Genomic DNA, 27,387 nt, shown 5'->3' on the forward strand with positions numbered 1-27,387 from the left:
TTGTCATCTTCTCCTTGAGAACAAACTTGCAGCTTGTCATCTTCTCCTTGGGTACCAACCTGCAGCTTGTCATCTTCTCCTTGAGAACCAATCTGCACCTTGTCATCTTCTCCTTGAGAACCAACCTGCAGCTTGTCATCTTCTCCTTGGGTACCAACCTGCAGCTTGTCATCTTCTCCTTGGGTACCAACCAGCAGCTTGTCATCTTCTCCTTGAGAACCAACCTGCAGCTTGTCATCTTCTCCTTGAGAACCAATCTGCACCTTGTCATCTTCTCCTTGAGCACCAACCTGCAGCTTGTCATCTTCTCCTTGAGAACCAACCTGCACCATGTCATCTTCTCCTTGAGTACCAACCTGCAGCTTGTCATCTTCTCCTTGGCTACCAACCTGCAGCTTGTCATCTTCTCCTTGGGTACCAACCTGCAGCTTGTCATCTTCTCCTTGGGTACCCACCTGCACCTTGTCATCTTCTCCTTGAGTACCAACCTGCAGCTTGTCATCTTCTCCTTGGCTACCAACCTGCAGCTTGTCATCTTCTCCTTGGCTACCAACCTGCAGCTTGTCATCTTCTCCTCGAGAACCAACCTGCAGCTTGTCATCTTCTCCTCGAGAACCAATCTGCACCTTGTCATATTCTCCTTGAGCACCAACCTGCAGCTTGTCATCTTCTCCTTGAGAACCAACCTGCACCATGTCATCTTCTCCTTGAGTACCAACCTGCAGCTTGTCATCTTCTCCTTGGCTACCAACCTGCAGCTTGTCATCTTCTCCTTGGGTACCAACCTGCAGCTTGTCATCTTCTCCTTGAGAACCAACCTGCAGCTTGTCATCTTCTCCTTGGGTACCAACCTGCAGCTTGTCATCTTCTCCTTGAGTACCAACCTGCAGCTTGTCATCGTCTCCTTGGCTACCAACCTGCAGCTTGTCATCTTCTCCTTGAGCACCAACCTGCAGCTTGTCATCTTCTCCTTGAGAACCAACCTGCACCATGTCATCTTCTCCTTGAGTACCAACCTGCAGCTTGTCATCTTCTCCTTGGCTACCAACCTGCAGCTTGTCATCTTCTCCTTGGGTACCAACCTGCAGCTTGTCATCTTCTCCTTGGGTACCCACCTGCACCTTGTCATCTTCTCCTTGAGTACCAACCTGCAGCTTGTCATCTTCTCCTTGGCTACCAACCTGCAGCTTGTCATCTTCTCCTTGGCTACCAACCTGCAGCTTGTCATCTTCTCCTCGAGAACCAACCTGCAGCTTGTCATCTTCTCCTCGAGAACCAATCTGCACCTTGTCATATTCTCCTTGAGCACCAACCTGCAGCTTGTCATCTTCTCCTTGAGAACCAACCTGCACCATGTCATCTTCTCCTTGAGTACCAACCTGCAGCTTGTCATCTTCTCCTTGGCTACCAACCTGCAGCTTGTCATCTTCTCCTTGGGTACCAACCTGCAGCTTGTCATCTTCTCCTTGAGAACCAACCTGCAGCTTGTCATCTTCTCCTTGGGTACCAACCTGCAGCTTGTCATCTTCTCCTTGAGTACCAACCTGCAGCTTGTCATCGTCTCCTTGGCTACCAACCTGCAGCTTGTCATCTTCTCCTTGGGTACCAACCTGCAGCTTGTCATCTTCTACTTGGGTACCCACCTGCACCTTGTCATCTTCTCCTTGAGTACCAACCTGCAGCTTGTCATCTGCTCCTTGGCTACCAACCTGCAGCTTGTCATCTTCTCCTTGGGTACCAACCTGCAGCTTGTCATCCTCTACTTGGGTACCCACCTGCACTTTGTCATCTTCTCCTTGAGTACCAACCAGCAGCTTGTCATCTTCTCCTTGGCTACCGCCCTGCAGCTTGTCATCTTCTCCTTGGGTACCAACCTGCAGCTTGTCATCTTCTCCTTGAGTACCAACCTGCAGCTTGTCATCTTCTCCTTGAGCACCAACCTGCAGCTTGTCATCTTCTCCTTGAGTACCAACCTGCAGCTTGTCATCTTCTCCTTGAGCACCAACCTGCACCTTGTCATCTTCTCCTTGGCTACCAACCTGCAGCTTGTCATCTTCTCCTTGGGTACCCACCTGCACCTTGTCATTTTCTCCTTGAGTACCAACCTGCAGCTTGTCATCTTCTCCTTGAGCACCAACCTGCAGCTTGTCATCTTCTCCTTGAGCACCAACTTGCAGCTTGTCATCTTCTCCTTGAGCACCAACCTGCAGCTTGTCATCTTCTCCTTGGCTACCAACCTGCAGCTTGTCATCTTCTCCTTGGGTACCCACCTGCACCTTGTCATCTTCTCCTTGAGTAGCAACCTGCAGCTTGTCATCTTCTCCTTGAGTACCAACCTGCAGCTTGTCATCTTCTACTTGAGCACCAACCTGCAGCTTGTCATCTTCTCCTTGAGCAGCAACCTGCAGCTTGTCATCTTCTCCTTGAGTACCAACCTGCAGCTTGTCATCTCCTTGAGCACCAACCTGCAGCTTGTCATCTTCTCCTTGAGCACCAACTTGCAGCTTGTCATCTTCTCTTTGAGCACCAACCTGCAGCTTGTCATCTTCTCCTTGAGTACCAACCTGCTCTTAACACTAACATGGACATTGGAACAACTAACAGTTCTCTGCCATCAACTCTGTTGATTTAGTGATTCAGTACAGATAACAATGGGGGTGCTAATATGGGGGACTCTGACCTAACCGTATGGGGAAGGGTTACATATTTATGGGCAACACCTTTAAGTCAACCAATTCTAAGTGAGTCATGCTAAAATGAATACCCCAAAAATAATATATTGTTTAGATCCCTGACTGCCTATTCGTCAACCCACTGTGTCAACAGTATCCAGCTTTACAATGTGCAAACATAACAGAAACAAGCTGATGCCGTCATTATGGGGATACCTTGACAATTAGGGTTGCTGCGTATCTTAATCTGTACTCAGTCAGACCAATCCCGCTGATTATTTCGGATTTGGACAACCAAATTGAACAGATCTGGTCGGTCTGTGGTCCGATCACGTGACCAGAAAACTTGAGTCCTGTTCGTGTATTTGGCAGACAGTGGATCCATATTAACCAGGTTTGTCTGAAAATAATCTATTCCTTCTAAAAGTTTTTCTTTCCTTGGTCCTGCCGATCGTTTCGGAGTCACAGACACACATGACGATATCGCACCGATTAGCTGCCAGCGTCACCTGATCCCTTGAACATGATGATTGACAACTAAATCCTGTAAATGCAGTCGGGGTATGAGACATCCTTATTAGTTAGACTAGTCTGAACTCCTTGGTAAGCTGATTGTAGCTCACATTCTGTTCCTCTGTATCACTTATAGCCCCATGCAGCTGAATCATTCCCTCTGTAGCTTTATAATGATATAGTGATGTAGCTTCATGCTAAGTATGCTTTTGTGTATACTTGCATCTATTACATACTTACATAATGTGCATTAGTAAGGTGGATTTGCTGCTAATTATACACATTATCTGTAATTAGCACCTGATTAAATTGAGCTGCTGAAGTCTGTTCTCTTTGTTGTGTTCTATGAGGTTTTAAACCTAGGTGCTGCTTATAGAAACTCAGGTATATTTTACATATACATCTAGGGGATGATTTAAAGCTGGGTGCAAATTTTGCCCTGGTTAAAATTAATGGGAGTCATTTGAGAAGAGGATAGTAAGAAATAAACGGCAAAAACTTTTTTTTCCCTGTGTTGTGACAACACAACTGTTTTTTTTATAACTGCTGACGTGCAATAATTTGTTGGGTTGTTTGGTGCTTGTAATTCTATGCGCAATTTAGCAGACTACTATACATTTCCTCCACATTCCATTAAAGGCTGCTGAATCCTATCCCATATATTTATCATGGTACACTGATGGGATACAGTGCATGTCAAAAGCTGAGACTACATTCACTTAAGCTGCTGTACTACATTCACTTAAGCTGCTGTGACATCACTGGCCCTGTGTGTGAATCCACCACTGCACATTGCATTTCTGTAAAGCAAAAGCTGACTGTGTCTGCTCTAGTGGAGAAGCAACTCCTTCCAAATACAGCAACTTACTGCAGACCATTGGGAGAGGACCTGGTGGACATATATTTCGTTTAGCATAAACACTCTAGTTATTTCAGTGGCATTACTTGCTTTCTAAATTAGTTATAGGGGCTGGTGAAAAAGTGTTTTACCACAATCTCAAAAGCACTCTCACGGCAATGATAACCCACTGATTCTTACTGTCAAAAGTTATTTAGCACATTTATGTGGGAAGAACGAGCAGCATTGTGAAATAAATCTGCAAAAAAATGTAAATTAATGAGGAAGGTGATGCTAAGAAGCAAATAAATTATCTTGCTAATGAGATTAAATTATATTTTACTGTTTATATAGTTATGAACCAATATCAAGGAACATGACTGGAGTGTGCAGTAAATCAAAATAACTAGTTATTTCAGACTTACAGGAGAGGTAAAGTCAAATTCTTCTTTTTCCTTTAAAGACTAATAAAACTGTGAGGTAACTGACGTCCGTTATCCCTGTGGTCACAGTTGTCCTATAGCTGCAGGGGCCAGGAGAATTTTGATGCAGTTAGGCGATGCATTATAATAAGTATTTAAATAAGTTTACAAAGGTGTTCAATCTGCGTGATTTGTTTTTTTAAATATCTGTAACAGGACAGGAAGCTGTTATCTGGTACAAGGTGCGGACACATATATGTAAACGCTTCTTCTTCCCTGCTCATTAGATTTACAGTGCTTTCTTTCTGAATTGAATGTTCCCAACTGCGTTGATAAAGCTGGGTACACACTACACAGTTTTCATCCAATAATCAGCTCAATCAGCCGACATACGACCGCTCGTTCAAAAGTCGGGTCAGTGTGTGCAGTGACACAATGGTCCAAAGTCTGCCCAAATGGACGATTGTCGCCTCATTTGGTTGGTCGTACCGTTTCATATTTTCGTTCCAATCTCGTTTCCGCTGTGTAGTGTGTATAAACTTCCGACCGATCCACAACAGTGAGTACGAAATTACAGTCATTGCTCACGACAACATGGCTGTAAAAAGTCGCTAAAGGGACGTCCGCTCTTCCCTTTATCGTCCTAAACAAGCCTAGTGTGTATGCAGTCCATGGACCGAGCGAACGGACCATCGATCGCATGTAAAATCGCTCGGCATAAAAAGTTGGTGGAAATTTCTGTAGTGTGTACCCAGCTTAACCGGCAGATGCACTGAAATATAACAAGACATGTTAAAGAACGCGCTGCACTTTAACGCAAGTTACATACATGTATAAAGGCAAATATATACAGGAGTAGATATGCTAAGCGTCTAAAAAGGCAACCAATCCGGTTGTAGCTGTCATTTATCTAGTACATTACAGAAAATGGTTTCTAGAATCTGATTGGTTGCTATAGGCAACAGTTTCATTTGGTTCACTGTTATTTTCACCTCCATTTTTGTGCTTCACCTGCTTTAGAACACATCTTAACTCAGAATTTTAAAGCCAATTGTAACCTCGTTAGTACAGGTCACTAACTAACTGAAAATGATGTGTGCAGTATGTTCCCGTCCTGTCCCTCTGTTGGGGTTCCCCAAGGCTCTATTCTAGGCTTAATACGAAAACCCATTTAAATGGGCTTTTGACAGCTTCTGGAATCTCATTGCAATATCTCATCCCACTAAAGAAATCCAAATTCTGCATTGGGAGCAATACAAGGTGCATGAGTGTGCCCAACCTGCATTTAACCCGGGGCTTGAAAATATAAGATCCGTGCATGTGTGTGGCTATATCGCTCTCTAATCCCGTTGTTCAGCCGTCATGCACAATGGCTGGTCTGCATCGTGTTTTGGTAGCATTAGCGTTTTCTCATGTCTCTATCATTTACACACTGAGGAATATGGATTCTGGAGCATAATGCCTTTGATGTCATTCATTGTGTAATGTTTCTAGATAAAAATATTGGTATGCTTAGTTTATACCAATTTGTATGTGTCACAATTCTAAACGTCCCCAATTTCATAGAGAGAACATTTCTGACATGTTCAGAATAAATCAGACAACAACCGTGACTAAAGCTGGGTACACACTACAGAATTTTCCACCAACTTTTTATGCCGATCGATTTTACATGCGATCGATGGTCCGATCGCTCGGTCCATGGACTGCATACACACTAGCCTTGTTTAGGACGATAAAGGGAAGAGCGGAGGCCCCTTTAGCGACTTTTTACAGCCATGTTGTCGTGAGCAATGATTGCAATTTTGTACACATCGGTCGGAAGTTTATACACACTACACAACGGAAACGAGATTGGAACGAAAATATTAAATGGTACGACCAACCAAATGAGGCGACAATCGTTCATTTGGTCAGACTTTCCACCATCGTGTCACTACACACACTGACCCGACTTTTGAACGAGCGGTCGTATGTCGGTTGATTGAGCTGATTATTGGATGAAAACTATGTAGTGTGCACCCAGCTTAACACAGACTACTAAGTACAAATACTAAAGGGAGGTGTTTATTGTATTTAAATCTGTATAGTTCACTTGTGTGGCGCGAACGATGCTAGCTAGTTGGCCGGTGACTAGGCAGAAGGACTGTGTCTAGCCTGAGTTAGGGCCGTCTGGTGTCATCCTGACGATAGTGCGCTGTCTTATTGGTGACGTCAATAATAAAAGCACTGTTTATTCAAGCAAGAAGTTGTTGTGTCTGTCATATGCCGGGTATCAGCATCACAATATACTCTATATATAATTTTTTTGCACGTTACAGTTTTCAAGAGCTAAGGGATACTGTGGTTTATATAAATTATCTGTATTCAATAAGATGCATTGTGGCATGGCCAGCAGAACCTCTAGTCTTGCAGGGATGTCAGGATTACATACAAGCACATATAGGCAGCACAGCAGGTTGTGTTGAGCAGATGTACTCCTTCCGTGTACATTGTGTGTTGGTTTGTGTGTCACAAACCACAGATCTGTCGAACAACAACAAACAAGAGCAGAGATATCACAAAGGCTTATTGTCTACATAAAACCGCATGTGGGTTATGTGGTTTATGTTATAGGAGTCCTCTTATATCATAACCCCAAAATCTTCCAGTCATGTTTTGCGCTTATGCTAAACCTTGCAGCTTTACCCATAATGAGTTAAGGGAGCCACAAATTCAGAGGAAGCATTAACTCCTACATCCGCAGACTCATCTTGTAAGAATGCTTCAGTCACAGGATCACCTCAGTTAGTAGTTTAAACGTACTGAGCAGCCACACTGCTGTCCTCTTGGGTTTACTTGGCTGATTTGGCTGCAAAGCCTAAATGATTTCCACTTTTACACAAAACTAGAGCGGGACTTCGTATTAGGCACAGTAGGCAGGAGCCTAAGGGCAGAGTAGGCTGTGAGGCCACTTATTCATTCATGCAAAACAAGGGTTTTGTTTTTCACTCAGAGAAAAATTAACTCCAGGGCTATGGGAAGGAATTTAACTTTAGTTAATGGTAAATTAGATGGCTGTAGTTTATCTGAGGCACATCAGGTGGGACAGGGGAGGGTGCCTGCTCTTCCGTGAGGACTTCCCAAAATTCTCGAGAGAAAGTAAGTATTTTTTAAAGGGATATTAAAACCTGCATAATAAACCAGGTACACAGAGGGAATGGATTTAATTCATACTTGCCTATTTTTTAAGGCAGCTGCGTTTGAGGGGGTCCATCGAAGGGGCGTGGCCATGTGTGGCGCGCCGTTAGGCTCTGCCCCTGTCAATCTTATGCAATTTTGGTCAATCGTAGCAGGGGGCAGGGCCACGATGCCGCGTTTAGCCCTACCCATCTTCAACAACAGAGACAGCTAGATCCGGGATTTTTGCCTGCTCTCTCGGGAGTCCGGGAGAACTCACAAAAATTCGGGAGTCTCCCGGACATTCCGGGAGAGTAGGCAACTATGATTTAATTGTCAAAGTAAAAAAAAACTCACCAACTCCAGAGTTGCAAACGTAATTCCAATGTAATTTGGGTCTCGGACAAGAAAATTTAAGGCCACCTTAATCCTTAAAGGAATTTCATTGGTGTAATTATTAGTTGGCTCCAGACTTCTGGAGTGACAGAGTATCTCTGTTGTATATGCTTAAAGTTCACCCACTACCTAAATTAAAGGTTTTCAAGGAAAGGACCATGAAACTAAAATGCAGGTTGCCTTATATAAAGCAGCTGTGAATAACGTTCACCATTGTATAAGTTCCCTTGTAATAATCAGCTGCAGATCACTGTTCAGTAACTGGGAGTTAGTGCAATCCCAGGAACCAACTTTAGTAATTGGGACAGGATGTGTAGGTTGGGAGATCATGCACAGAGCTTATGATTTAAGGACTAGACGGGTACAGTAGCCAAAGGGAGTCACAAGAGAACAGTTATAGACCAAGGTCAGGAGGCCGGAGGAGACAGTAATATCTAAGGGTCAAACAAAACCGGGTCAGGAATGCAGGGGTCAATACCTGGAGTCAAAAGAAACCAAAACACAGGCAGTTGAAGGATAACAGACAAGACTGAAGCAGGGATAAGGAACCGTCACCCAACCACTACTGCAGAACAGAGGGCCAGACCGTGGGCTCCAAGCTCTAGAGCAGCTGCCTCAGGTTGTCAGATGTCCCCTAGGACTTGGATATTGTCACCAAGGGGGAAGGCTGTTGCATGGGGGGGGGGTCTTAAACCTTTTGAAAATCTTAGGCCGTGACTCCCTACAAAACACCCCTTTATTGCCACACGAACATATACTTGCCAACTTTGTGACCATGGGACAAAGTTGTCCCGGATGTAACAACAGGAGAGAGCGAGACCTCAAAATTGGAACTGTCCCGTTTAAATCAGGGCAGATGGGAGGTAGCAACAGCAGAACAGTGTGGACGCAGGATGAGCGATGGGAGAGGGGAGCCAGGAATGCAGTAAATCCTAATCCAATGCAGTGATATAAAGCAGGACAGACCACAGAATTCTCCCAACCAACTCCTAAGTACAGGCCTTATAGGCTGCTGGAGATTGCTGGGAACTCATTACAGCTGGGCTCACTAGGTCGGTGAAGACACAATACACAGCAAGAGGACACGGAGAGAGGTGCAGCAACGCACCTGCTGTAATAGCCTAGAGGTGAAGCACTGAGACACAGAGGTCCTGGCCTGAGACCCCAGGAGCACCTCACATAACTGGACACTACTTGAAATGTTTGACATTGTATTTACGGTTGATATACAGTTAATTACAAGCCCATGATATCTGTCCTGTAAAACATGATCAAAAGTATCTGGCTGCAAAGTCGGAGGGTTTCCTAACAGAAAGTCTGCTGAGTGTAGGTGAATGTCTTCCCCACTTATTTCAGTTTATGTAGATTGACTTGTGTTTTAGGTGCGGTGGCCCTTTAAACTTGTCACCTACACTCAGTGTAGGCTGAAGCCATATTGAGCCTGTCAATTCCATACGGAGGCGGGGCATGAAACAGAAGAGATGGGGCGTGGCTTGGTGACACTCGCATCATCAAGTGGGTGGAGCAAGGCGTATGATGATGCTGACTTCATCATCACGCCCCTGCCCATTGGGTGTTCAGCGCTGTGGGCGTGGCTTGAAGACACAATACATGCATCAATACGTCATGTCATCACCAACCTTTCAGGCAGATATGCAATTTATAAGAGAGTCTGGGAGGTCTCGCCCTGAGTTTCTCAGACAGCTATGAATCAATTCACTAAAAACCAGTGACAATTTATAGACTGAATACTGATTTTAGGCGACTAGTACACTGTCTAAGGAAGTGATGGGCAACATGAAGTAGTTGTATTGCTGCAGGAGCGGCCCTCCAGCCCTCGTAGGGGCCACACAGATGAAGGAGGCAGAGCACAGTGCACTTCCTCCTCCTCCGGGTATCCCGCTTGCAGAGGAGGTCTCGTGATGCGGAGGTCGGCTGCCCCCGTTCTAATCGAGACCGGGAGTAGTCACCTGGAGAGCCGCTAGCTGAGGCCTGGCCCATGGGCCGCCTGTTGCCCACCGCTGGTCTAAGTGGTGGAGGTCTTGCCCACAGCAACCAATTAGATTCTAGTTACCATTTATCTACCACATTCTAGAGAATTATTAATTTTAATTTACCGTTACTTAATTTGTTGCGTAATTCACTTATAAACAAAATAAAAAAAGAGATTTTGGGGCATTGTAATGCATACTTGCCAACTCTCCCGGAATGTCCGGGAGACTCCCGCATTTTGCGAGAGTCTCCCGGACTCCCGGGCGATTGTGGCAATATCCCGGATCTGCCCACTTCACTAGGAAGTGGGCAGAATTAGCTCCCAAACGCCGCGATTCTCGGTGAGCATTTGTCCCCGCCCCCGCTGTCAAATGACGCGATTGCGTCATTACGTCGCGGGCCCATAATGACGCGCATTTTGGAACCCCCCCCCCCCCCCGCCCCCATCACGCCCACCTCTCCCGGAAACCTCTACCGAAAAGTTGGTAAGTATGTTGTAATGTAAATATAAAGATAGACATATATATTTTGGAAGCGATTTGTATTAAAACAGTTACATTCACCCTTTTACCTTATACACATCCATCCGGATACGTCCTTACTTAGTGCTTTGGTTGTAGCTATGATGACAGCTCTGCTCTGAGACGTCTTCAATACATACTACTTCTTTACATTAAATACATGGTTTAAATACTCTGTATATTTTTTACTACCATTCATACATTTGTATATAGTGGGTTTTATTGGCTTACGTCTGATCTAGTTTTTCCACCGTGTAATATCTCTGCTTACTGATATATCTTCTTTATTTGTATAAATGCCCACGTAACTGGGAAGTGAAACTTGACCTTAACTTAAACAGCCCCCTCCATTCTCGCTGGTCTTCTAAGTCTTTCATAAATCCCCCCCTGACTGCTTTCTGTCTCCTGTCTCCGCAGAACACCCCTCCTTACATAGCGGCCTCTCCCTTCGTGTCTCTATGATAACGGCTCTGGAAAGCAAGTAAGACATAAACAGAAAAACATATTTCTCTTTTTTTTTTTTTTTTTGCATTTTTCACATTTTAAAGGAAAAGTGAAAGAAATTATATAACCTGAGGGGTCTATTAAAAAATCTACTTTATTCACATAGTATGTATAATATACATATTTGTTCGCTGAACAAAATTTTAATTGTTTTAAAGGCGTCGATTTATCAAATTTACTAAAAAGGAAAAGTGGAGGTGTTACCAATAGCAACCAATCAGATTCTAGCTATCATTTTCTAACATGTATTAGACGAATGATAGCTACATGCGGATTGGTTGCTATGGGCAACACCTCCACCTTTCCTTTTTAGAAGGTTTGTTAAATCTACGCCTTTAAAACAATTTAAATTGGATATATTTACTAAACTGCGGGTTTGAAAAAGTGGAGATGTTGCCTATAGCAACCAATCAGATTCTAGCTGTCATTTTGTAGAATGTACTAAATAAATGATAACTAGAATCTGATTGGTTGCTATAGGCAACATCTCCACTCTATCAAACCCGCAGTTTAGTAAATATACCTCTAAGTGTCACACAAAACACACCTAGGGCAGACATTTTGTGGACTGAACTGATATCATACTTGCCAACGGGAGATCCTGAGGGGGAGGTGGTGGCGGGGTCCCGGTGAATCGTTTCATTTAGCCCCACCCACCGTGACCCGACAATGGAGATCTCTGATTGGATCACCATGCTGACAGCAAGTTATTTTGATTGGAGAAGTGTTCGGCACTGCAGCTTGACGTCATCACCGCGTCTGTCAATAGAAATTTAAAGCGGCAATGTCGGGTTAAGTGTTTAAGTACTTAACCTTAGGGGTCCCCACATTGCCGGTTTAACTTTCTATTGACAGACGTCGCAATGACGTTAAGCTGCAGCGCCGAACACTTCTCCAATCTGAATAACTTGCTGTCAGCTCGGTGCTCCAATCAGAGATCTCCAGCGTCGGCTTCAAGGTAAGTCTGTTTATTTTCCAATCGGTTTTGCAGAAATTCGGATTTTATTTGTAGGGCTTGACGATGTCGAATTTTTCCTCATCGGTCAAGCGAACCCAACCCAACCCCATTTTTATGTGTTCTCCACAATACATATTGCCATTGCTGCTAATCATGATTGCATTCTTTCCATAACGTGGGGGATGCGGAATGAAGGTATGAAACAAAAAGGAGTGTGTGTGACTTAACTACACCATTGTTGTCACCAAGTGGGCGGGGCAAGGCGATGACATCATTACCTGGTCAGTATTCACTGCGGTGGGCGGGGCTTGACAACAGAGTCTGCGTCATCGCACCACGCCCGCACTCACCTTGCAGACAGACCAGCACCCTTGCTGCCGAATTGGCCGTTCTCTCAGGAGAGAACAGAAAGTCCTATAAAAGGGACTATAATTATATTTTACTGTTTCTTCAAAGCAATGTAAGTCATGTTTGAGCCATTCAGTGTCTCAGTGCACATCTGTTTGTGCTAATGGCCACACCAATCCCATTCCCCGTCCTATGACATTATTCACACAGGAATAGAGCTGTTAGAAGACAGAGCAACATGGGAGTTGAAGTCTAGTCGACACTCGGGTTTCCTACCTTGAGATAACCTGTTTGCATTCTATCCCTAGTTCAGCTTTGTATATTTTAGTATAGGACACCAGCCTGCATGAAGTTACCTGGACAGCATGTACAAGACAATAAATTATGGACGGGCAGCACGATGGCTCAGTGGTTAGCAGGGTGGCTCAGTGGTTAGCACTTCTGCCTCACAGCACTGGGGTCATGAGTTAGATTCCCAACTATGACCTTATCTGTGTAGAGTTTGTATGTTCTCCCTGTGTTTGCGTGGGTTTTCTCTGGGTGCTCCGGTTTCCTCCCACACTCCAAAAACATTCAGGTAGCTTCATTGAGTTGTTTTCACACTGGACCAGTGTGTGCGGTAGAAAATTTAGACCATAAGATCCAAGGGGGGCAGGGATTGCCGTGAAAGGTAAATAAACACTAATTTGGGTGGCTGGTGGGAGGACAAAAATATTATCTCAATTTTCCCCGATTAAAATTCCATTAAAAACAAAATAAAAAAAAAATAACAAGAGAACTTGGATTTGTAGTCTTGAAAGAAAAGAGAATAAGACTCAAAGCATTTTTCTTGAAATCCTTTCTTAGTTCTCATTCATAATTTGTGGTTATGTTGAATACACATTTAAGGGACATTGATGCACACAGAGTAATGTGTTTTTGTCCCTGTCTTAGAATGAGGACATAATTCAGCTGGAAGAACGAGTCCTTACCCCCGAGCCAGAAGGACAGACTCATGTTATTGGACTTTTATAAAAAATAAAAAAAAGACATGTTCTCAATTTCCATTCGCAACTAGGCTTAGCTGAATTGAGATGGGTCACGACAAGTTGATGGTTTTGCCATAAAATGTGTCTGTGGGACAACAGCAGCAGTTAATGAACTACACAGGAAGCCAGATTGTCTTTCTAAAACCACAGAACAAATTAAATCCATATACGTGTGGTAACAGATTTCGTGTTCTTACTGTACCCGTATCTCTATGGCGATTCTATGACATGGATCGGCTACTCTGTCTAAATCAGACGTGGGCAACCTGTGTCTCTCTCTATATGTTGTTGTGAGACTACAAGTTCAAGCATGCCCAGGCAACCATTGGCTGCTATGAATCCTCCATTCTTTCAGTGCAATAAACTAGATTACAGCGACATGTAACGAGCCAGACATTGTGGTACTACAAATTCCAGCATGCTCTGTCAGCTAGAGGCTGTCATGGCATGCTGGAACTTGTAGTTATATCAAACCTAGGGAGCTACAGGTTGCCAACCTTTTGCCTAAATTGCATAGTCCTCTAACTGTCCCACCATAGGACATCTGAGAAAAACTATTTACTCAGCACAAAGTAATTTGTCTTTTTTTAAGTACCGGTAGTTTAATTAGCCCGTGGCATCATCTATACTGTCCGACCAATCCTTGGATCACTTAATAACCCATTTCCTCATGTTTCTGTATAACCTGCCCTCCAGCTTCTATGCTACTTCCTTCTTCCTCCGTATTTTTGCTTGACACAGTGATGTGGTTGAAATATCCGACCTCTTGACATTTTTACATTATTCTACTAATGACTGGAGATTAGACATACTACAGCTATTGTGAAAATAATGGACACCAGGCCTGGCACCCTGTGGAGAAAGAGTGACACCCTGTGGTGAATAGTGGGATAAAACAGTTACAGCCCTGCAATCTTAGGCCTGACTTTAGGAATGAATTGAAATGAATGAAGTAATAACAGAGCTCAAATGACTTATTATCATGAGTTTTAGGATAATCTCCTAATCTCCCAGATCTTTAAAGTAGACATTTATATTTATGAACTAGCCAATTTGCCAAATGAGACATTAACTATATTGGTGCACCTCTTACTCATGACACATATCAACCATATGTGCTAAAATTCAGCTGAAAGAGGTGTGGCCTCACCTGAAATGGGCCTGGTTTAGACAGACTGGGCGTGGTTTGGGAATATAATGGGCGTGGCCTAGTGTTTATGATTTTCCAATCAGGAATGTTGGTAAAATATAAAAACAGCATATTTGTTACTCATACCTTCCAACTATACAGATTTAGGCAGCTTTGTCCCGTGGGTGGGAAATTTAGGAGGTATATCTCATTCACTACACACAGCAATGAAGGTGTTTGGAGGGGAGGGGAGGAGCCCCCACTGTGATGTGGCCACGCCCCCTGTCCTGGTGACAGATTTCCAAATGTTGGGTTGGGTACGAAATTCCAACGGAAGAAATACTGACACTGACACTTATCCATAGTTGACTACTCTCCAAGAATGTCAGGAAGACTCCTGAGAGAGCAGGCAAACATTCCCCCCCTTTCCCCGGCATAATAATCCTAGTGCTGCCAGCCTGGTGCTGGTCAGAGGAGAATCGGGGGGGGGGGGGGGGGGACAGAGCGTGGGGTCTTCCCTATTCTCCTCCAACCAGTGCTAGGCTTAGCCAGCCAGGGCTGGTGGCACCATAGCAGGTGACCCTGTAGCATGGGGCCCCTCTGCCATGATACCAACCAGCTCCAGGCTGATCAGCACAGGGCTGGATTCCCTAAGGAGTTGGGGTCATCAATAAAATTGCGTCCCCCCCCCAGGGATACCCAGCCCCGTACTGACAGCACTAGGGCTCTTCCCACCCCCGTAGGCGCTGGGTGTGGGGTAATAAATATTTTTTTTTAAAAAATGAATGAAACACTATTTAACATTGGTGAACTACAGGCCCCAGCAAGCCCGGGCTGCCATGAACAGTCTGAGCATGCTGGTGATTGTAGTACTACAACCACCATCATACCCATGGCTCCCAGGACATGCTGGCACTAGGGGAACCACAAGTGCCAGCAGACCCCGACACCCAGGGCTCGCTGTGTCCTGCAGTGCACCATTGCAAGATGTACATAAAATGCATCCTTTGTTAAAACCACAAAATTTTATTAAAAACAAAAACATTCATACCTACCAACTCTGTTCTTCTATATTCTGTAGGATCCAGTCTTGTAAGATTTTAATCCAAATTTAGTTAGTAACAAATAAATAAAAAACACAAAAAAATATTCCTGGGGCTAGATTTACTAAACTGCGGGTTTAAAAAAAAAAATGGAGATGTTGCCTGTAGCAACCAGTCAGATTCTAGCTGTCATTTTGTATAATGCACTAAATAAATGACAGCTAGAATCTGATTGGTTGCTATAGGCAACATCTCCATTTTTTTTCAAACCCGCAGTTTAGTAAATATACCCCCAAGTGTCTTCAGAAAAAAAAAAAATGTTTTCCGGCACCTTGATCCCCAAAATAATCCATCTGGAACAGGATTGACAGAAATAAAAAAAATATTCTGAGAGAATCCACAACTGCTTCTGAATACAACCACATGTCTGTCACTAATAATACACTAATCTAGGTAGTAGCAGCAATGTACTGGCTTCTGCTAATTAAACTAATCTTTAGACTATTAATGATTGATCTGCCATTAGAAAAGCCTCTATTTGACTTTAATATATATCAAAGGCTTTGTATTACAGAGCTGAACAATATGCATGAAATAATTGGATTGATTATACTACACAAAACAAACCCATCATGTGCTCTTTTGTTCCCTGTAGCTGATTATATTATGGGGAAATGTTTTTCTAACAGAGCAGACACAGTATGACTGACACCTTAACAGACTTGCTGTTCAGAAATTTACTGTGTGTATGAGTTTGTAGCAGGCTTGGCTAACCTGTGGCACTCCAGGTGTTGCGAAACTACAAGTCCCAGCATACCCTTCCAGCAATAAGCTGCTATATATTGGCAAAGCATGCTGGGGCTTGTAGTTTCACAACACCTGGAGTGACACAGGTTAGCCAAGCCTGGTATATAGTGTCAGGGCCGGTGGTGACAGAAGACTATAGCCTCAGCTGTCTGTAATGGACCAGGGAGGTAACGCTTTAATTTTTAACAGAGCTGCAGTGGAACGTTGGGGCAACACTAAACACTGAAATGGTTCATGCATAGATATATCAATCGCGGGGGTTAGTGTTTCTTTAATAAGGGTTGAAGGGGCCTTTACATATTTAATGTATAACGATTTATCGCTAAACTAAAAGCACAAAAAAGTAATGTAATTTCTTTCTGGCCAACTCACCTATGATCACTTACCAAGAATCTTCATTCTCGAATGTAACAGAATTTCTTTATTTATTGAGAATATAACAGCACAGCAGGAAGACCACGGGTCAGTACATCAAAGAGATTTTGTGCATACTTCTGCTGTACTCTGACGTTCTACCTCAAATTGACACTAGAAAAAGAGAAGTAGGTTACCAGGGAACAGTCCTTAGACATTAATCTACCGCACGACTCCTATGATGTATTCAGCCAACGGTAGAATCAGTTGCAGACCACTGTTCAGAGAGATAACGTGGCAGCTGTTTTAAAAACTGACCCAATGTTCTTGTTACCAGGGAGCAAATTCCATTTAGCGGTCCATGATACATCAGCAATTCTTTGATTTGGGAACAAAATTGACATAAAACTATGTCCTATTGTATTTATACGTGGTCTTAAGATGACTGATCTGTAGCTGGATTCACAAATGCTGCCGACGACTTAACAACTCTGTGTAAGATTCTAGAATTAATTGAAGTCAAACCTCCACTTTGCATCCTCTGAGCCTCTAGCATATAATGGGTCCATTTACCTGACTTTACACTTATCTGTTCCCGCATTTTAAGCCACAAAAATAACATTTCTTCTCCCATATTATTGTATAATAAAGTAATTTGTTGTGTATTTAGTAGGTTAGTCCATGATTCATTTATGCTAAAGCAATGTACATGCAGTAAATAGAATTATTTTACTATATATTGGCTCATGAATGGATAGGTTGATACACGTCATACATATACAGTATCATCTGTAGTGTGGATCTGTCAGGAACTTACCGCCGATCGCAGCCGCTGCTCCGTGCTTCTGGCCGGGGATGGCTGCGCTCATGTGATCTTGAATCTCCCGTCCCATTTCTTCCTCGTTCTCACAACCACCAAGGGATCCACTTACTTTGAGTTAATTTAGTGATGAGAGTGGAAATGTAGGTAAAATTAAGTTCTAAAAGGAGTCATGTTGATTAGTTAGATAAGGATATTAGTATATATATTTGCAGATAAAATACGTGATGCTGGTTTCTCTATGTATGTAATCACTAAATGCTGAGACCAGGTTGCATCCATGCACATGTTGGTGTCCATTCTTGACGAGTTGCAGTTATGTGGAGTTGTGTATACTGCAATAGAGCAGAATGGACACTGAAAACTGAAGTAGTGATCAGTTAATCACAATGAGAAACGCACTGTCGGTACTCATGGTGCCGACTTCAAATGATGAGCAGACAAAACAAAAAAAATCAATGTCCATTTGGCATTCCAAGTCAGTGGAGGTCACTTTGAATTTTGCTCTTTGTAAATTACCTCTACTAACTGCACAGTTGTTTGGTGGAGAATTTCCAGCATTATAATAAACAGATCACACACAGAAGTCCCACATGTTCCTCCACTCTCATGATTAATGTAAGCCATAAATTTGGCTAAACTGAGCAGCATTTTAGGAAACTGGGGAAGTGTTACGGTTGTCAGGAGTTTTTTATCAGTCAGTGTTAGCGTTGTCCTTCCTAAGAAGCGGAGTCCAACAAACCTCCCGGTGTTCACCAAGAACCGCCGCAAGGCGAGATGGATTTTGCTGCCGGAGGTCAGCAGGTTGCGGCCCTTAGGTTAGCCCACTGACGTGATAGGTGACAGATGGTAAGGAAAATAGGCTCTGTAGAAGTAGTGTAGTACGACACAGAGGAGCAGGATCAGTTAGCTGAAGAAACTCTGCACATACAGAAGAATCCAAGCCGCATACAGTGGAACTCCGGGTCGGATACACTGAGGACACACCACACTCAAGAGAGTCGCCGGGTTGGATACACAGGGGAACAGGCAGCAGCGTAGTCAATTAGGATAGCCGGGTCGGATACACAGGTAGCAGCGGATCCAGAAGCAGAGGTTAAAACAGGTCAAAGGTCATAGACAGGGAAACACCAGAAACAGCACAGAGAACACAGGGAGAGCCAGACACAAAGTGGTAACTTGTTGCCCTGACAAGGCGGCAGTGTCCAGGTGAGCTTTATATAGTCTACAGATTGTATATGCCGCCTCCCAGCCGCGATCATGTGACCACCCAACCAGGAAGTGCTGAGCTGTACAGAGGCAGGGAAATCAGCAGCACAGGAGCAGGCAAGTAAACGCCTCTCTCTCAGGAGAGAGGCGTGACTAGGGGTCAGGGGCGTGGTCAGTCACATCATTTTGGCCCCACCCCCACGACGGAAATGCCGTTTTGTCGCAGGGGTGGGGCCAAAATGATGCGATTCACCGTGAATCGCGTTATTTTGGACAGGGAATTGCGGGATGCGGGAGACTTGCCTGCTCTTCCGAAATGTCCGGGAGACTGCCAAAATTCGGGTTTTAGATTTGTCCTAGAAATGTCTTTATTTTTCAATATTTACCAACTGCTCAATAAATCCTTATTTTTCTGCATGTTAGATGCAGTTCCTACACTCTAATCTTAGGCTCAGCTTTTATATGATAACACGTTTACTAAAAGGAGGATTTAAAAGGCAAAAAGTGTATTATAATTAAATTGAGTAAATTGTACTCACATGAATGGGGTCTCCACAAACATTGGGCCCTGGTTGGAATCGAACTCATGACTCAGTGATGAGAGGCAGCAATGTTAACCACTGTGCTGCCCCAGTACTGATTGCAATTTACATAGGCGCAGAAAAGTTTCTTTGGGAAGTATTTGAAAATGTAGCCCACTAGGCGCACCCTATAAGCCAATATCTAAATTAACTTTAGCAAAGCAATAAGTTCTGTCAGATCACACACACACACACATTAATAAATGCAAAAATTGCAGAGAAATTAGATTTTTAATGTGCAGAATGATGTCTGTGTCTTTTATTGAATATTTATAAAAATAAATAAAATTAAAACAAAACAAGAAAAAACAACATACAAATATGGTACATTTTCTCTTTAAAACAAGTCACAACATAAGCATTGCACATAGTAGGTCAGCCCCTCTTATTTTTTTTCTTTATTTTGTTAAAAATATTTGCATGTTTACATATTTATAGCATATACCACATGCGGATGTTAACACTGAAACAAGTATTTAATTTCACTTGATGAGTTTATGTCTCACCCTTGACTTTAAATTCATTTTTTTTGATGGTTTTACTCCAGACTTTAGAGAAGGCAACAAGACGAGCATAAGAAAAGAAAATGCTGATTGAGTGTGACAGGATGAATAGAGATCTGACAATTTATGGGAGTTTTATGCAAAATTCAAATAGCAAAAGCTGCTTACATTACTGATTGGAAGGTTGGTACAAAATAAGTCACTCAGCTCCATCAAACCACACCCAGATTAAGGGGTATATTTACTAAACTGCGGGTTTGAAAAAAAGTGGAGATGTTGCCTATGGCAACCAATCAGATTCTAGCTGTCATTTTGTAGAATGTACTAAACAAATGACAGCTAGAATCTGATTGGTTGCTATAGGCAGCATCTCCACTTTTTCAAAACCGCGGTTTAGTAAATCTAGCACCAAGTGACTAATCTCATTTCCCATACTGAGATCGTTTGTGGTTATTTTGATCTAATACTATTGAAAGAGCCATAAATAGAGCTTTCAAGTCAAAATTTGCAATATGTAGCATTAGCTTTGAAAATCTTTGCAGTCTATGTGGTATTATGATTTTAAAAATTCGGTATTGTAAAGAAACCAATGTTTTGTTTTAATGAATTTATTGTTTATCTTTAAAGAAAAACAAAACATAAAAAAAAAAGATTGCATCGCTTGTTAAGGGAATGATTTGCAAAATCGGTGGCATTAATTTTCTGCTGCCTTATGGTGGAAATAAACTACTTCTAGTCATGCCGTTTGTAATACGCATTGATTTGGTTATTTGCGAACAGACATTTGCTTTCGTTATCAAAAACAGGACTAGACAGATAAAAGTGACTGGCTAATTAGTTGCCCTAGGTTACAGTATATTTGTTAAATAATCCTCTATTATAACTCTATTGCAGAGTTGTGGATGGCGTGTAACACATTCGTAGCCCGGCACCTGGATTCAGTGACAGGAGTCCCCTAAATGGGGCATGTTATTTTAAGAAGGGGATATTCAGAAGAGGAGAGCCCGTTTAATTAAACAGTCTTATATACTGTAAGCCATAGCAATAAACCAGGCATAGCGTAGTAAGGGGTATGATCATGCTAATTTTGCAAGTTCAATGAGGTGGGTGGGGCTTTAAGATGTAATTTGCATAATCATGGCATATTTCTGTCCACCTTGCAGGCTGGTTAAGTGTCTTTGCGGGAGAATTTCCTGCTCTCTCTCAATAGCTCGGGAGTTCTCACCAATTCAGGAGTCCCCCGAACATTCCGAGAGAGAAGACAACTATGCATAAAACGCGTAGGGTATTAGAATCCTCTTTAGTCAGATACACAGTAAAACACTAAATCAAAGCCGTTTCCTGCAACAAAAGCAAATCATACCGTCAGCTGAGCAATTAGGCAGCATGAAAGATTGCAAAGATGTGGCAATAGGCGAGAATTTAATTCAACCCATGAAAACATGCAGCCGTTTTAAATGTCCGAGCAGAAATAAAAAAAATAACAAAAAGTTACATTCATAGAAGTCTTGCTTGTCCGACAGCAAAGGTGTTAAACAGTATCTGCTCCCGATCTCTAGAAGAAGACTTGGATAAGTAGGAAATACTTTCAGGAGATTGGATTTCTTTAGGAACTTGTACATTATTCTCACCTCCCACTACAGAACCCGACATTGCTGTAATAACACAACATGGTCTGTGGATGTCGGGTGGTTAATTTATGGTCCACATGAAAAGATAAATGGTGTTTTTACTTTGGCAGAGCCCCATCGAGTTCTCCTGTGATGTATTTCAGTCTCTTACAGGATACAAGGGTTGGCACATTTTTTTTTTGTAATAACTCCTCCGCCTTACATAGTTTCTCCTGGATTAACCCATGCGTTGCTAGACACACCTGAGTTTGCTTGCAAGGCAGGCATGTTAGGGGGCCGGTTTAGCACCCATGGCCGTACTTCAATGATTCGTGCTACAGAGCCAGTGCTGCCAATATCTACAGGTGTCAATACCATAAATGAACCATTTTAATTGGTGGAAAGCATGCAGGGTGCAGGTCATACAGAGTCTTGCTTAGTGATGTGTTCTTTACAGTAGGTTTCTGAATGCAAAGTATGCCATTGTTATTATCGTACCTCTAGAGCAGACATTAATGCACATCTGCGTCAGCCCAACGCTTCTCTGCATAGCTACACCAGGGTTTGTCAGCTAAACGTGTACCCGATGCCCACTCCCATTTAATGAGAGAAACAAAAGTTCACGAGAAGGCGGACTATGCATTTACTAAGAAGCAGTGACATCACTGAGGCATCACGCCTCATTGGCTGAATATTGGTGGAGCACACAAAATGGCTGCCTCCAGCCATTTTGTGGAGATGAATGAATATGCCTGGACACACAAGTTCCTTTACATAGTTTTTTTCGGTTCTGTTTGGAACCATAGAAAACGCCAAAAGGATGCAATATTTTTTTTTGAGCAGTAATGGATGGGAAGGGGGGGGGGGACAGAAAAACAAAACAGCAAGAATGGTATCTGTGTAGCCAATGGGCCCGTTATTGGTTTAGTCCACCAATGGAGTGATCCACATGCGTTATAATGCCTACAAGGACCATCGCTCATTTACCCGGGAAGCCATCATTTTGTGGTGCTATGTAATTTAGGTGGGTAGTTATCAAAAGGGCCAAGAGCATGCTACCCCATGCCTTTGCAAAGTGTTACGACGGTACTTGTACTGCCACCGTGACCTGTTCTGTTTCCACCATCTCAGGATAATGGAGCAAAATCATTAAACAGATGTTTTATTCCTTGAATAAAGCACATTTTCAATGCATACATGTTTTACATTTCCTTTTTAAATAAATTAAGTATGTTTATAAACTGTATTTAAATTTCCACACTAGTGGAACGCGGATTCCAAGTCTGGGCCACTGTGCACGTGCGAGCTGACAAGATGCCAAGCACGCAACAAAGGAATCTGGCATAGCGGATTTAACCCTTACCGCTGCAGAGCGGTATCGTTAGAGCCACTCAGATGCTTCTGCATTTTATTTTATTTATTTTTTAAATAAATGGAGCATTTTAAAATAAAATCCTACTTATCGCTGTGATCGTGGCATATCGATCGTGGCATAGGGGGACACTATACAACAGGCAAAGACACCTGTTCTAGTTAGATCTTATTTTGTAAGTCTCCTTCTGCTGGCTTAGACAAAGGCACTGCCACTTCTTGAGCAAACTTCATGTACTAAGGACAGCCACACCGTGCCGTTGTAGTATAAAGCATGTTTAAGGTTTGGATAAAAACCAAAACATCTCCATCAATGGAGAGAGCGCCTCCTAGAAGCCGTAAGTGGTACTGCACAAAAATGATATTTCGGCAATTTTGCTATATCATGGATTTCTTTACCATGTGATTGACTTCAAATTTCGCCAGCAAGAAGGAACCCACAAAATAAATATTAAAGATTACTTGCAGTAAATGAACTTAAGATTGTTTTTTTTCCCCTGAAGTCAGCAGAAATGATCCAGGCACGGAATGTAAAGGGTCAATTTGCTCCCAGACAGACCTGGTCTGGAGCCGGTGCGTTAACCCTTCTGTTGCATAAGATATATGTGTCTTTATGTACTATTAAAACCCAGAACAAGACATATGAAATGCAGCCAATATGTTTTTCCTCATCCGTCTGATACAAGCAGGTGACAACATTCACATGAAAAATAAATAAAAAGATAAGCTTTATATATATATATGTATAAAAAAATCACTTATTCACAAAAAAAAGCACAATTCAGCATCATGTAAATTGACCCACATCCATGGACTGCCGTGCGTTGCCAAACTCAGGCCATATACACAGATCCAGCCACGTCCTTTCATAGCGTTCTCCTGGGATGTCCCCAAGAAAGGTCCTTTGTTCCATAAATACTGCAAGACTCAGACGACCTCTATTAGTCTTAAGTTTCCTCTTGCAATCACCCACGTCTGCCTCCCCTCTTCCATTACCCAGTTTGAGGATTCGTGAACTCCCAGAAAGTAAAGGTCTAGCGGGACGTAGTCCGGGAGCACGGTGGTGGACGGGCTTCTTCCTTGTGAATAAGCAATCCTCTCGGAGTGCAAGGACACACAAGAAGCGGCAGGAAGGAGAAGGGACGTCGGAAAGCTGAAGCATGTTTGGTACCGGGGGCATAGCTGTGGCTGCCGTTCCCACTCTCCGAGGCTTGCCAGTGCCCGAGCGGAGGATCTCAGGAGAGAAGAGGGCAGGCTGGAATGGGTGTCCTCGTCCTTGCGCCATATGGGAGTGATTGAAAAGAGGGAGACAAGCTGCTGACATGGTCTGGTGGCACAGGAAGGGTATTAGTACCCAGGGCATCTGCGGAAAAAGCGCAAGATGATGAGCATCAATGGCTGGGGGACAAATACGAGCAATACGTTGGGTAAAAGCTATGACACACTGGTTACTTTATTGAATTTCTACTAATCTGTTTACTTCTCATTTAAAAGAGCAATATGTACATTTGCAAATATCCAATGAGACTTTTATTTTATAATCACATTCGTTGACCGAAAATCCATAGATGTAAACTTAGCGGTGACCAGCAGCAGAACCTCTACAGTGTTTATATGAACAATTGGACAACGTCAACCACTGTACTTAATAACCACGTGAGGACATTACCTGACTGTAGACTTCTGACCGCGTCACATCATAAAGAGAAGACACCTGTGAGCCCCGGAGGACTAAATTCATCCTTCGTATATATATGGAATGCAGAAGTGAATGTGGCACCTGATTGGATGGCTGTGACTCCTATCCAATCAGATGTCTCATTCACTACACAACTCCCATACATAGAAGATATGAATTAAATGCCCAAGACGGGGCTAAAAGCTGTTTTCTCTGCATACTGTCCAAAGACGCGGGCCAGTGGCTCCGATAAGGTCATGGTGATGTCCTCTGAGACATCAACATCAAATATGTGATACATAGGGGGTAGTTAATAAAGAAGGTGGAGGTATTGTCCAATAGGGGATAGGACAAATAAATGACCCATAATTCGTAAAGGCAGTTTTTGCTACAGATTTATGGCTTATATTTTAGCTTGCGGAGAACTCCTGTAGGCCTCCTATGTTTCAGACATACCGCACTATATACATATAGCAGTAATGTAGCCATCTACATAGCTCTATTACACTCTACTAGTACTACACAAGCCCAACAAGTGAAGATATATAACATTTATGTATCTACTGTATGGTGAGGACAGTACAGCGCCCCCTTGTGGCGTTGCAGTCCTGGCACTTTGCAGGCAGAAACAGCTGGTACATATAGAAGTAGGAATTCTGTAACTCTCTAAATGTCTTGTTGCAGACACTTTCTCTGCTAAGCTATTCAACGGCTAATTGTCACACAATTACATCAGTGTAATCATTTGGAATTCACACCTAAATCACCAAGTTAGCGCTAAGTAGGGCAGCTCAAGCTGTGATAGAGCTGTGAGCATTAGGAAGCATCTTTCCAAGGGATGTTCCCGTTGTTATTTAACAGCAGATAATACAGACCTGAGGTCATGAGCGAGCTCTGTCAGCCAATAACCGTATCTATGCATGATGACATTTCTGAAAACTGGTGCACAGGAATCAGGTGCTTTAATCCATAGCAACCAATCACATGCTTTCGTTCTCTTACAAAAAGAAAAAAAATAATATAATCTGATTGGTTTCCCGGTGCACCAGTTTTCAGACACGTTCCTATTGATTTGCACGTTTGCTCCTTGCGATTAGAGGACTGACAATAATAGTAAGCAGGACCCCTCCCCAGGACTTACTTACACACAGCTGCGGTGGGTGGTCCCTATACCAGTCCATCGTAGAGAGACAGCGCCTGCACGATTGAGGGGTCGGCCTTTGATCCTTCTTGAAACTCCTGCAGAGTCAGTTTACCATCTGAATTCTGTGAATGAAAAGCAATCGATGTAATTAATAATCCCTATATTCCTCTGTACAATAACCGCTACTCATCCTGAGAGCCAGGAACTAGCTACGTCTCTCACCTTGTCCATCATAGCAAAAATTCGATCCACTCTTTTCTCTGGAGTGTTCTCCTCCTCGGGAAGCTCTACAGTGTTACCCTGCGGGAAAGAGACCCAATTCAGCTTAATAGTCCTGATCCCTCAAAGCCTTTCCCTGAAACAGACTGGACCCTCCCTAGTCTCCAGTACTTTTAGGGTGCATTTGAATCAGGTCTAAGCACCTGCATTATCATTCTTCATCTCCTGTACATCCACGAGTGTCCCCATTATTTAAGTGGATTAGGGGCAACATGGTGGCTCAGTGGTTAGCACTTCTGCCTCACAGCACTGGAGTCATGAGTGCAATTCCCGACCATGGTCTTATCTGTGAGGAGTTTGTATGTTCTCCCTGTGTTTGCGTGGATGCTGTGCAAGCCACACCCCCAAATGAAGCCAAATGCACTCTAATTCACCCTGACCACACCCACTTCCCAACAAGACCACACCCATTTCCACAAAAGCCACGCCCACATTCCCTATAATTGAGACTGTCCCACTGCAGACAGGACTGTAGAGATTCTTTCATTCAGAATATGTGACTATGATCACCCTAACCTGCAACCAGCCAGATGATACCAGTGCTCCTCAGCCACACTTACCACCATCTGATAAATCGCATCCACAATGTCCAGCATCTCATTTCGTGTGATGTACCCGTCGTTATCCAAGTCATACAGTTTAAAAGCCCCTATGGAAAGGAGAGCAGAATTATCAATGCCGGCAATCTCTGCTCTTCAATCGTACAGATCTATCCTCAGGCCAGTCCTGAACACCATGCACTTCATGTAACAAGGGAAACGGTAACATGTATAAATAATATAACGTACAGAATGTCTTATTACATCAGTTAGCGTCTGCAGACATATAGAAGAGGAACACACTGGGAAGGTGATCATAAAGATGGGAAAATGAGGGGTTATAGTTTTTTACAATCTGCCTTTAGAAATCAGCTTTTGTCTTTTACCCCTTGGGAATAAAGAGAAAAAAAAAAATTTTTTCTTTTAACTGGAAATAACATGAGTAAACTAATTGCAATAATTATTCACTGAAAATATATATATTTAGTGGGTCCCGAGGATTGCTTATTTAAGAGCTTAGTTCCCCTTTTTATTGGGATTTTGAATCACCAGGGCTCCTCTGTACTGTTCGGGGTCCATGGTTCTATAGGGTCCCCATAAAGAAGTGCCAGCTGTGCACAAGCCAAGCCTAATGTTAGTCCTACCTCCTGCACCAGTCATCACCAGGGCAACCTAGAGAGATTTAGGGCCCCGATACAGTAACTACCTGGGGCCCCTTTAATAATCCCTGCTAGGGGCATGGCTGCACCAGGTTGGTGACTCCTTCCACTAAAGAGACAGGCCAGGGCCCCAGGTCCCTTTGAACCTGCCCCCCCCCCCCCCCCCCCATCTTGGTGCCCCTGGTCATCACTCTAGCTCAGGTCGATGACGTTCAACACAATTTACATCCCACTCACACTGCGCAATTATGTTATTCCATTGCGCAGTGGAAAGAGGTGCAGGACAGTGATGACTCGAGTCACATCATCA

General features: G+C 43.2%; 1 protein-coding gene across 1 annotated transcript in view; it reads right to left on the reverse strand.

Moving 5' to 3' along the window:
- Positions 1–19,517: 19,517 nt before the first annotated feature.
- NCS1 (neuronal calcium sensor 1) overlaps positions 19,518–27,387 on the reverse strand; it is a 61,241-nt gene continuing 53,371 nt past the window's right edge. The window contains exons 6-9 of the mRNA XM_075185191.1: positions 26,440–26,528; positions 25,823–25,900; positions 25,602–25,722; positions 19,518–24,141 (exon numbers count right to left, since the gene is read on the reverse strand). Coding sequence (XP_075041292.1) covers positions 25,624–25,722; positions 25,823–25,900; positions 26,440–26,528 — 266 coding nt within the window. The 3' untranslated portion in view covers positions 19,518–24,141; positions 25,602–25,623. The remainder of the gene's footprint in view (positions 24,142–25,601; positions 25,723–25,822; positions 25,901–26,439; positions 26,529–27,387) is intronic.

The sequence above is a fragment of the Mixophyes fleayi genome, chromosome 9, assembly GCF_038048845.1.
Source record: "Mixophyes fleayi isolate aMixFle1 chromosome 9, aMixFle1.hap1, whole genome shotgun sequence".
NCBI lineage: Eukaryota > Metazoa > Chordata > Amphibia > Anura > Limnodynastidae > Mixophyes > Mixophyes fleayi.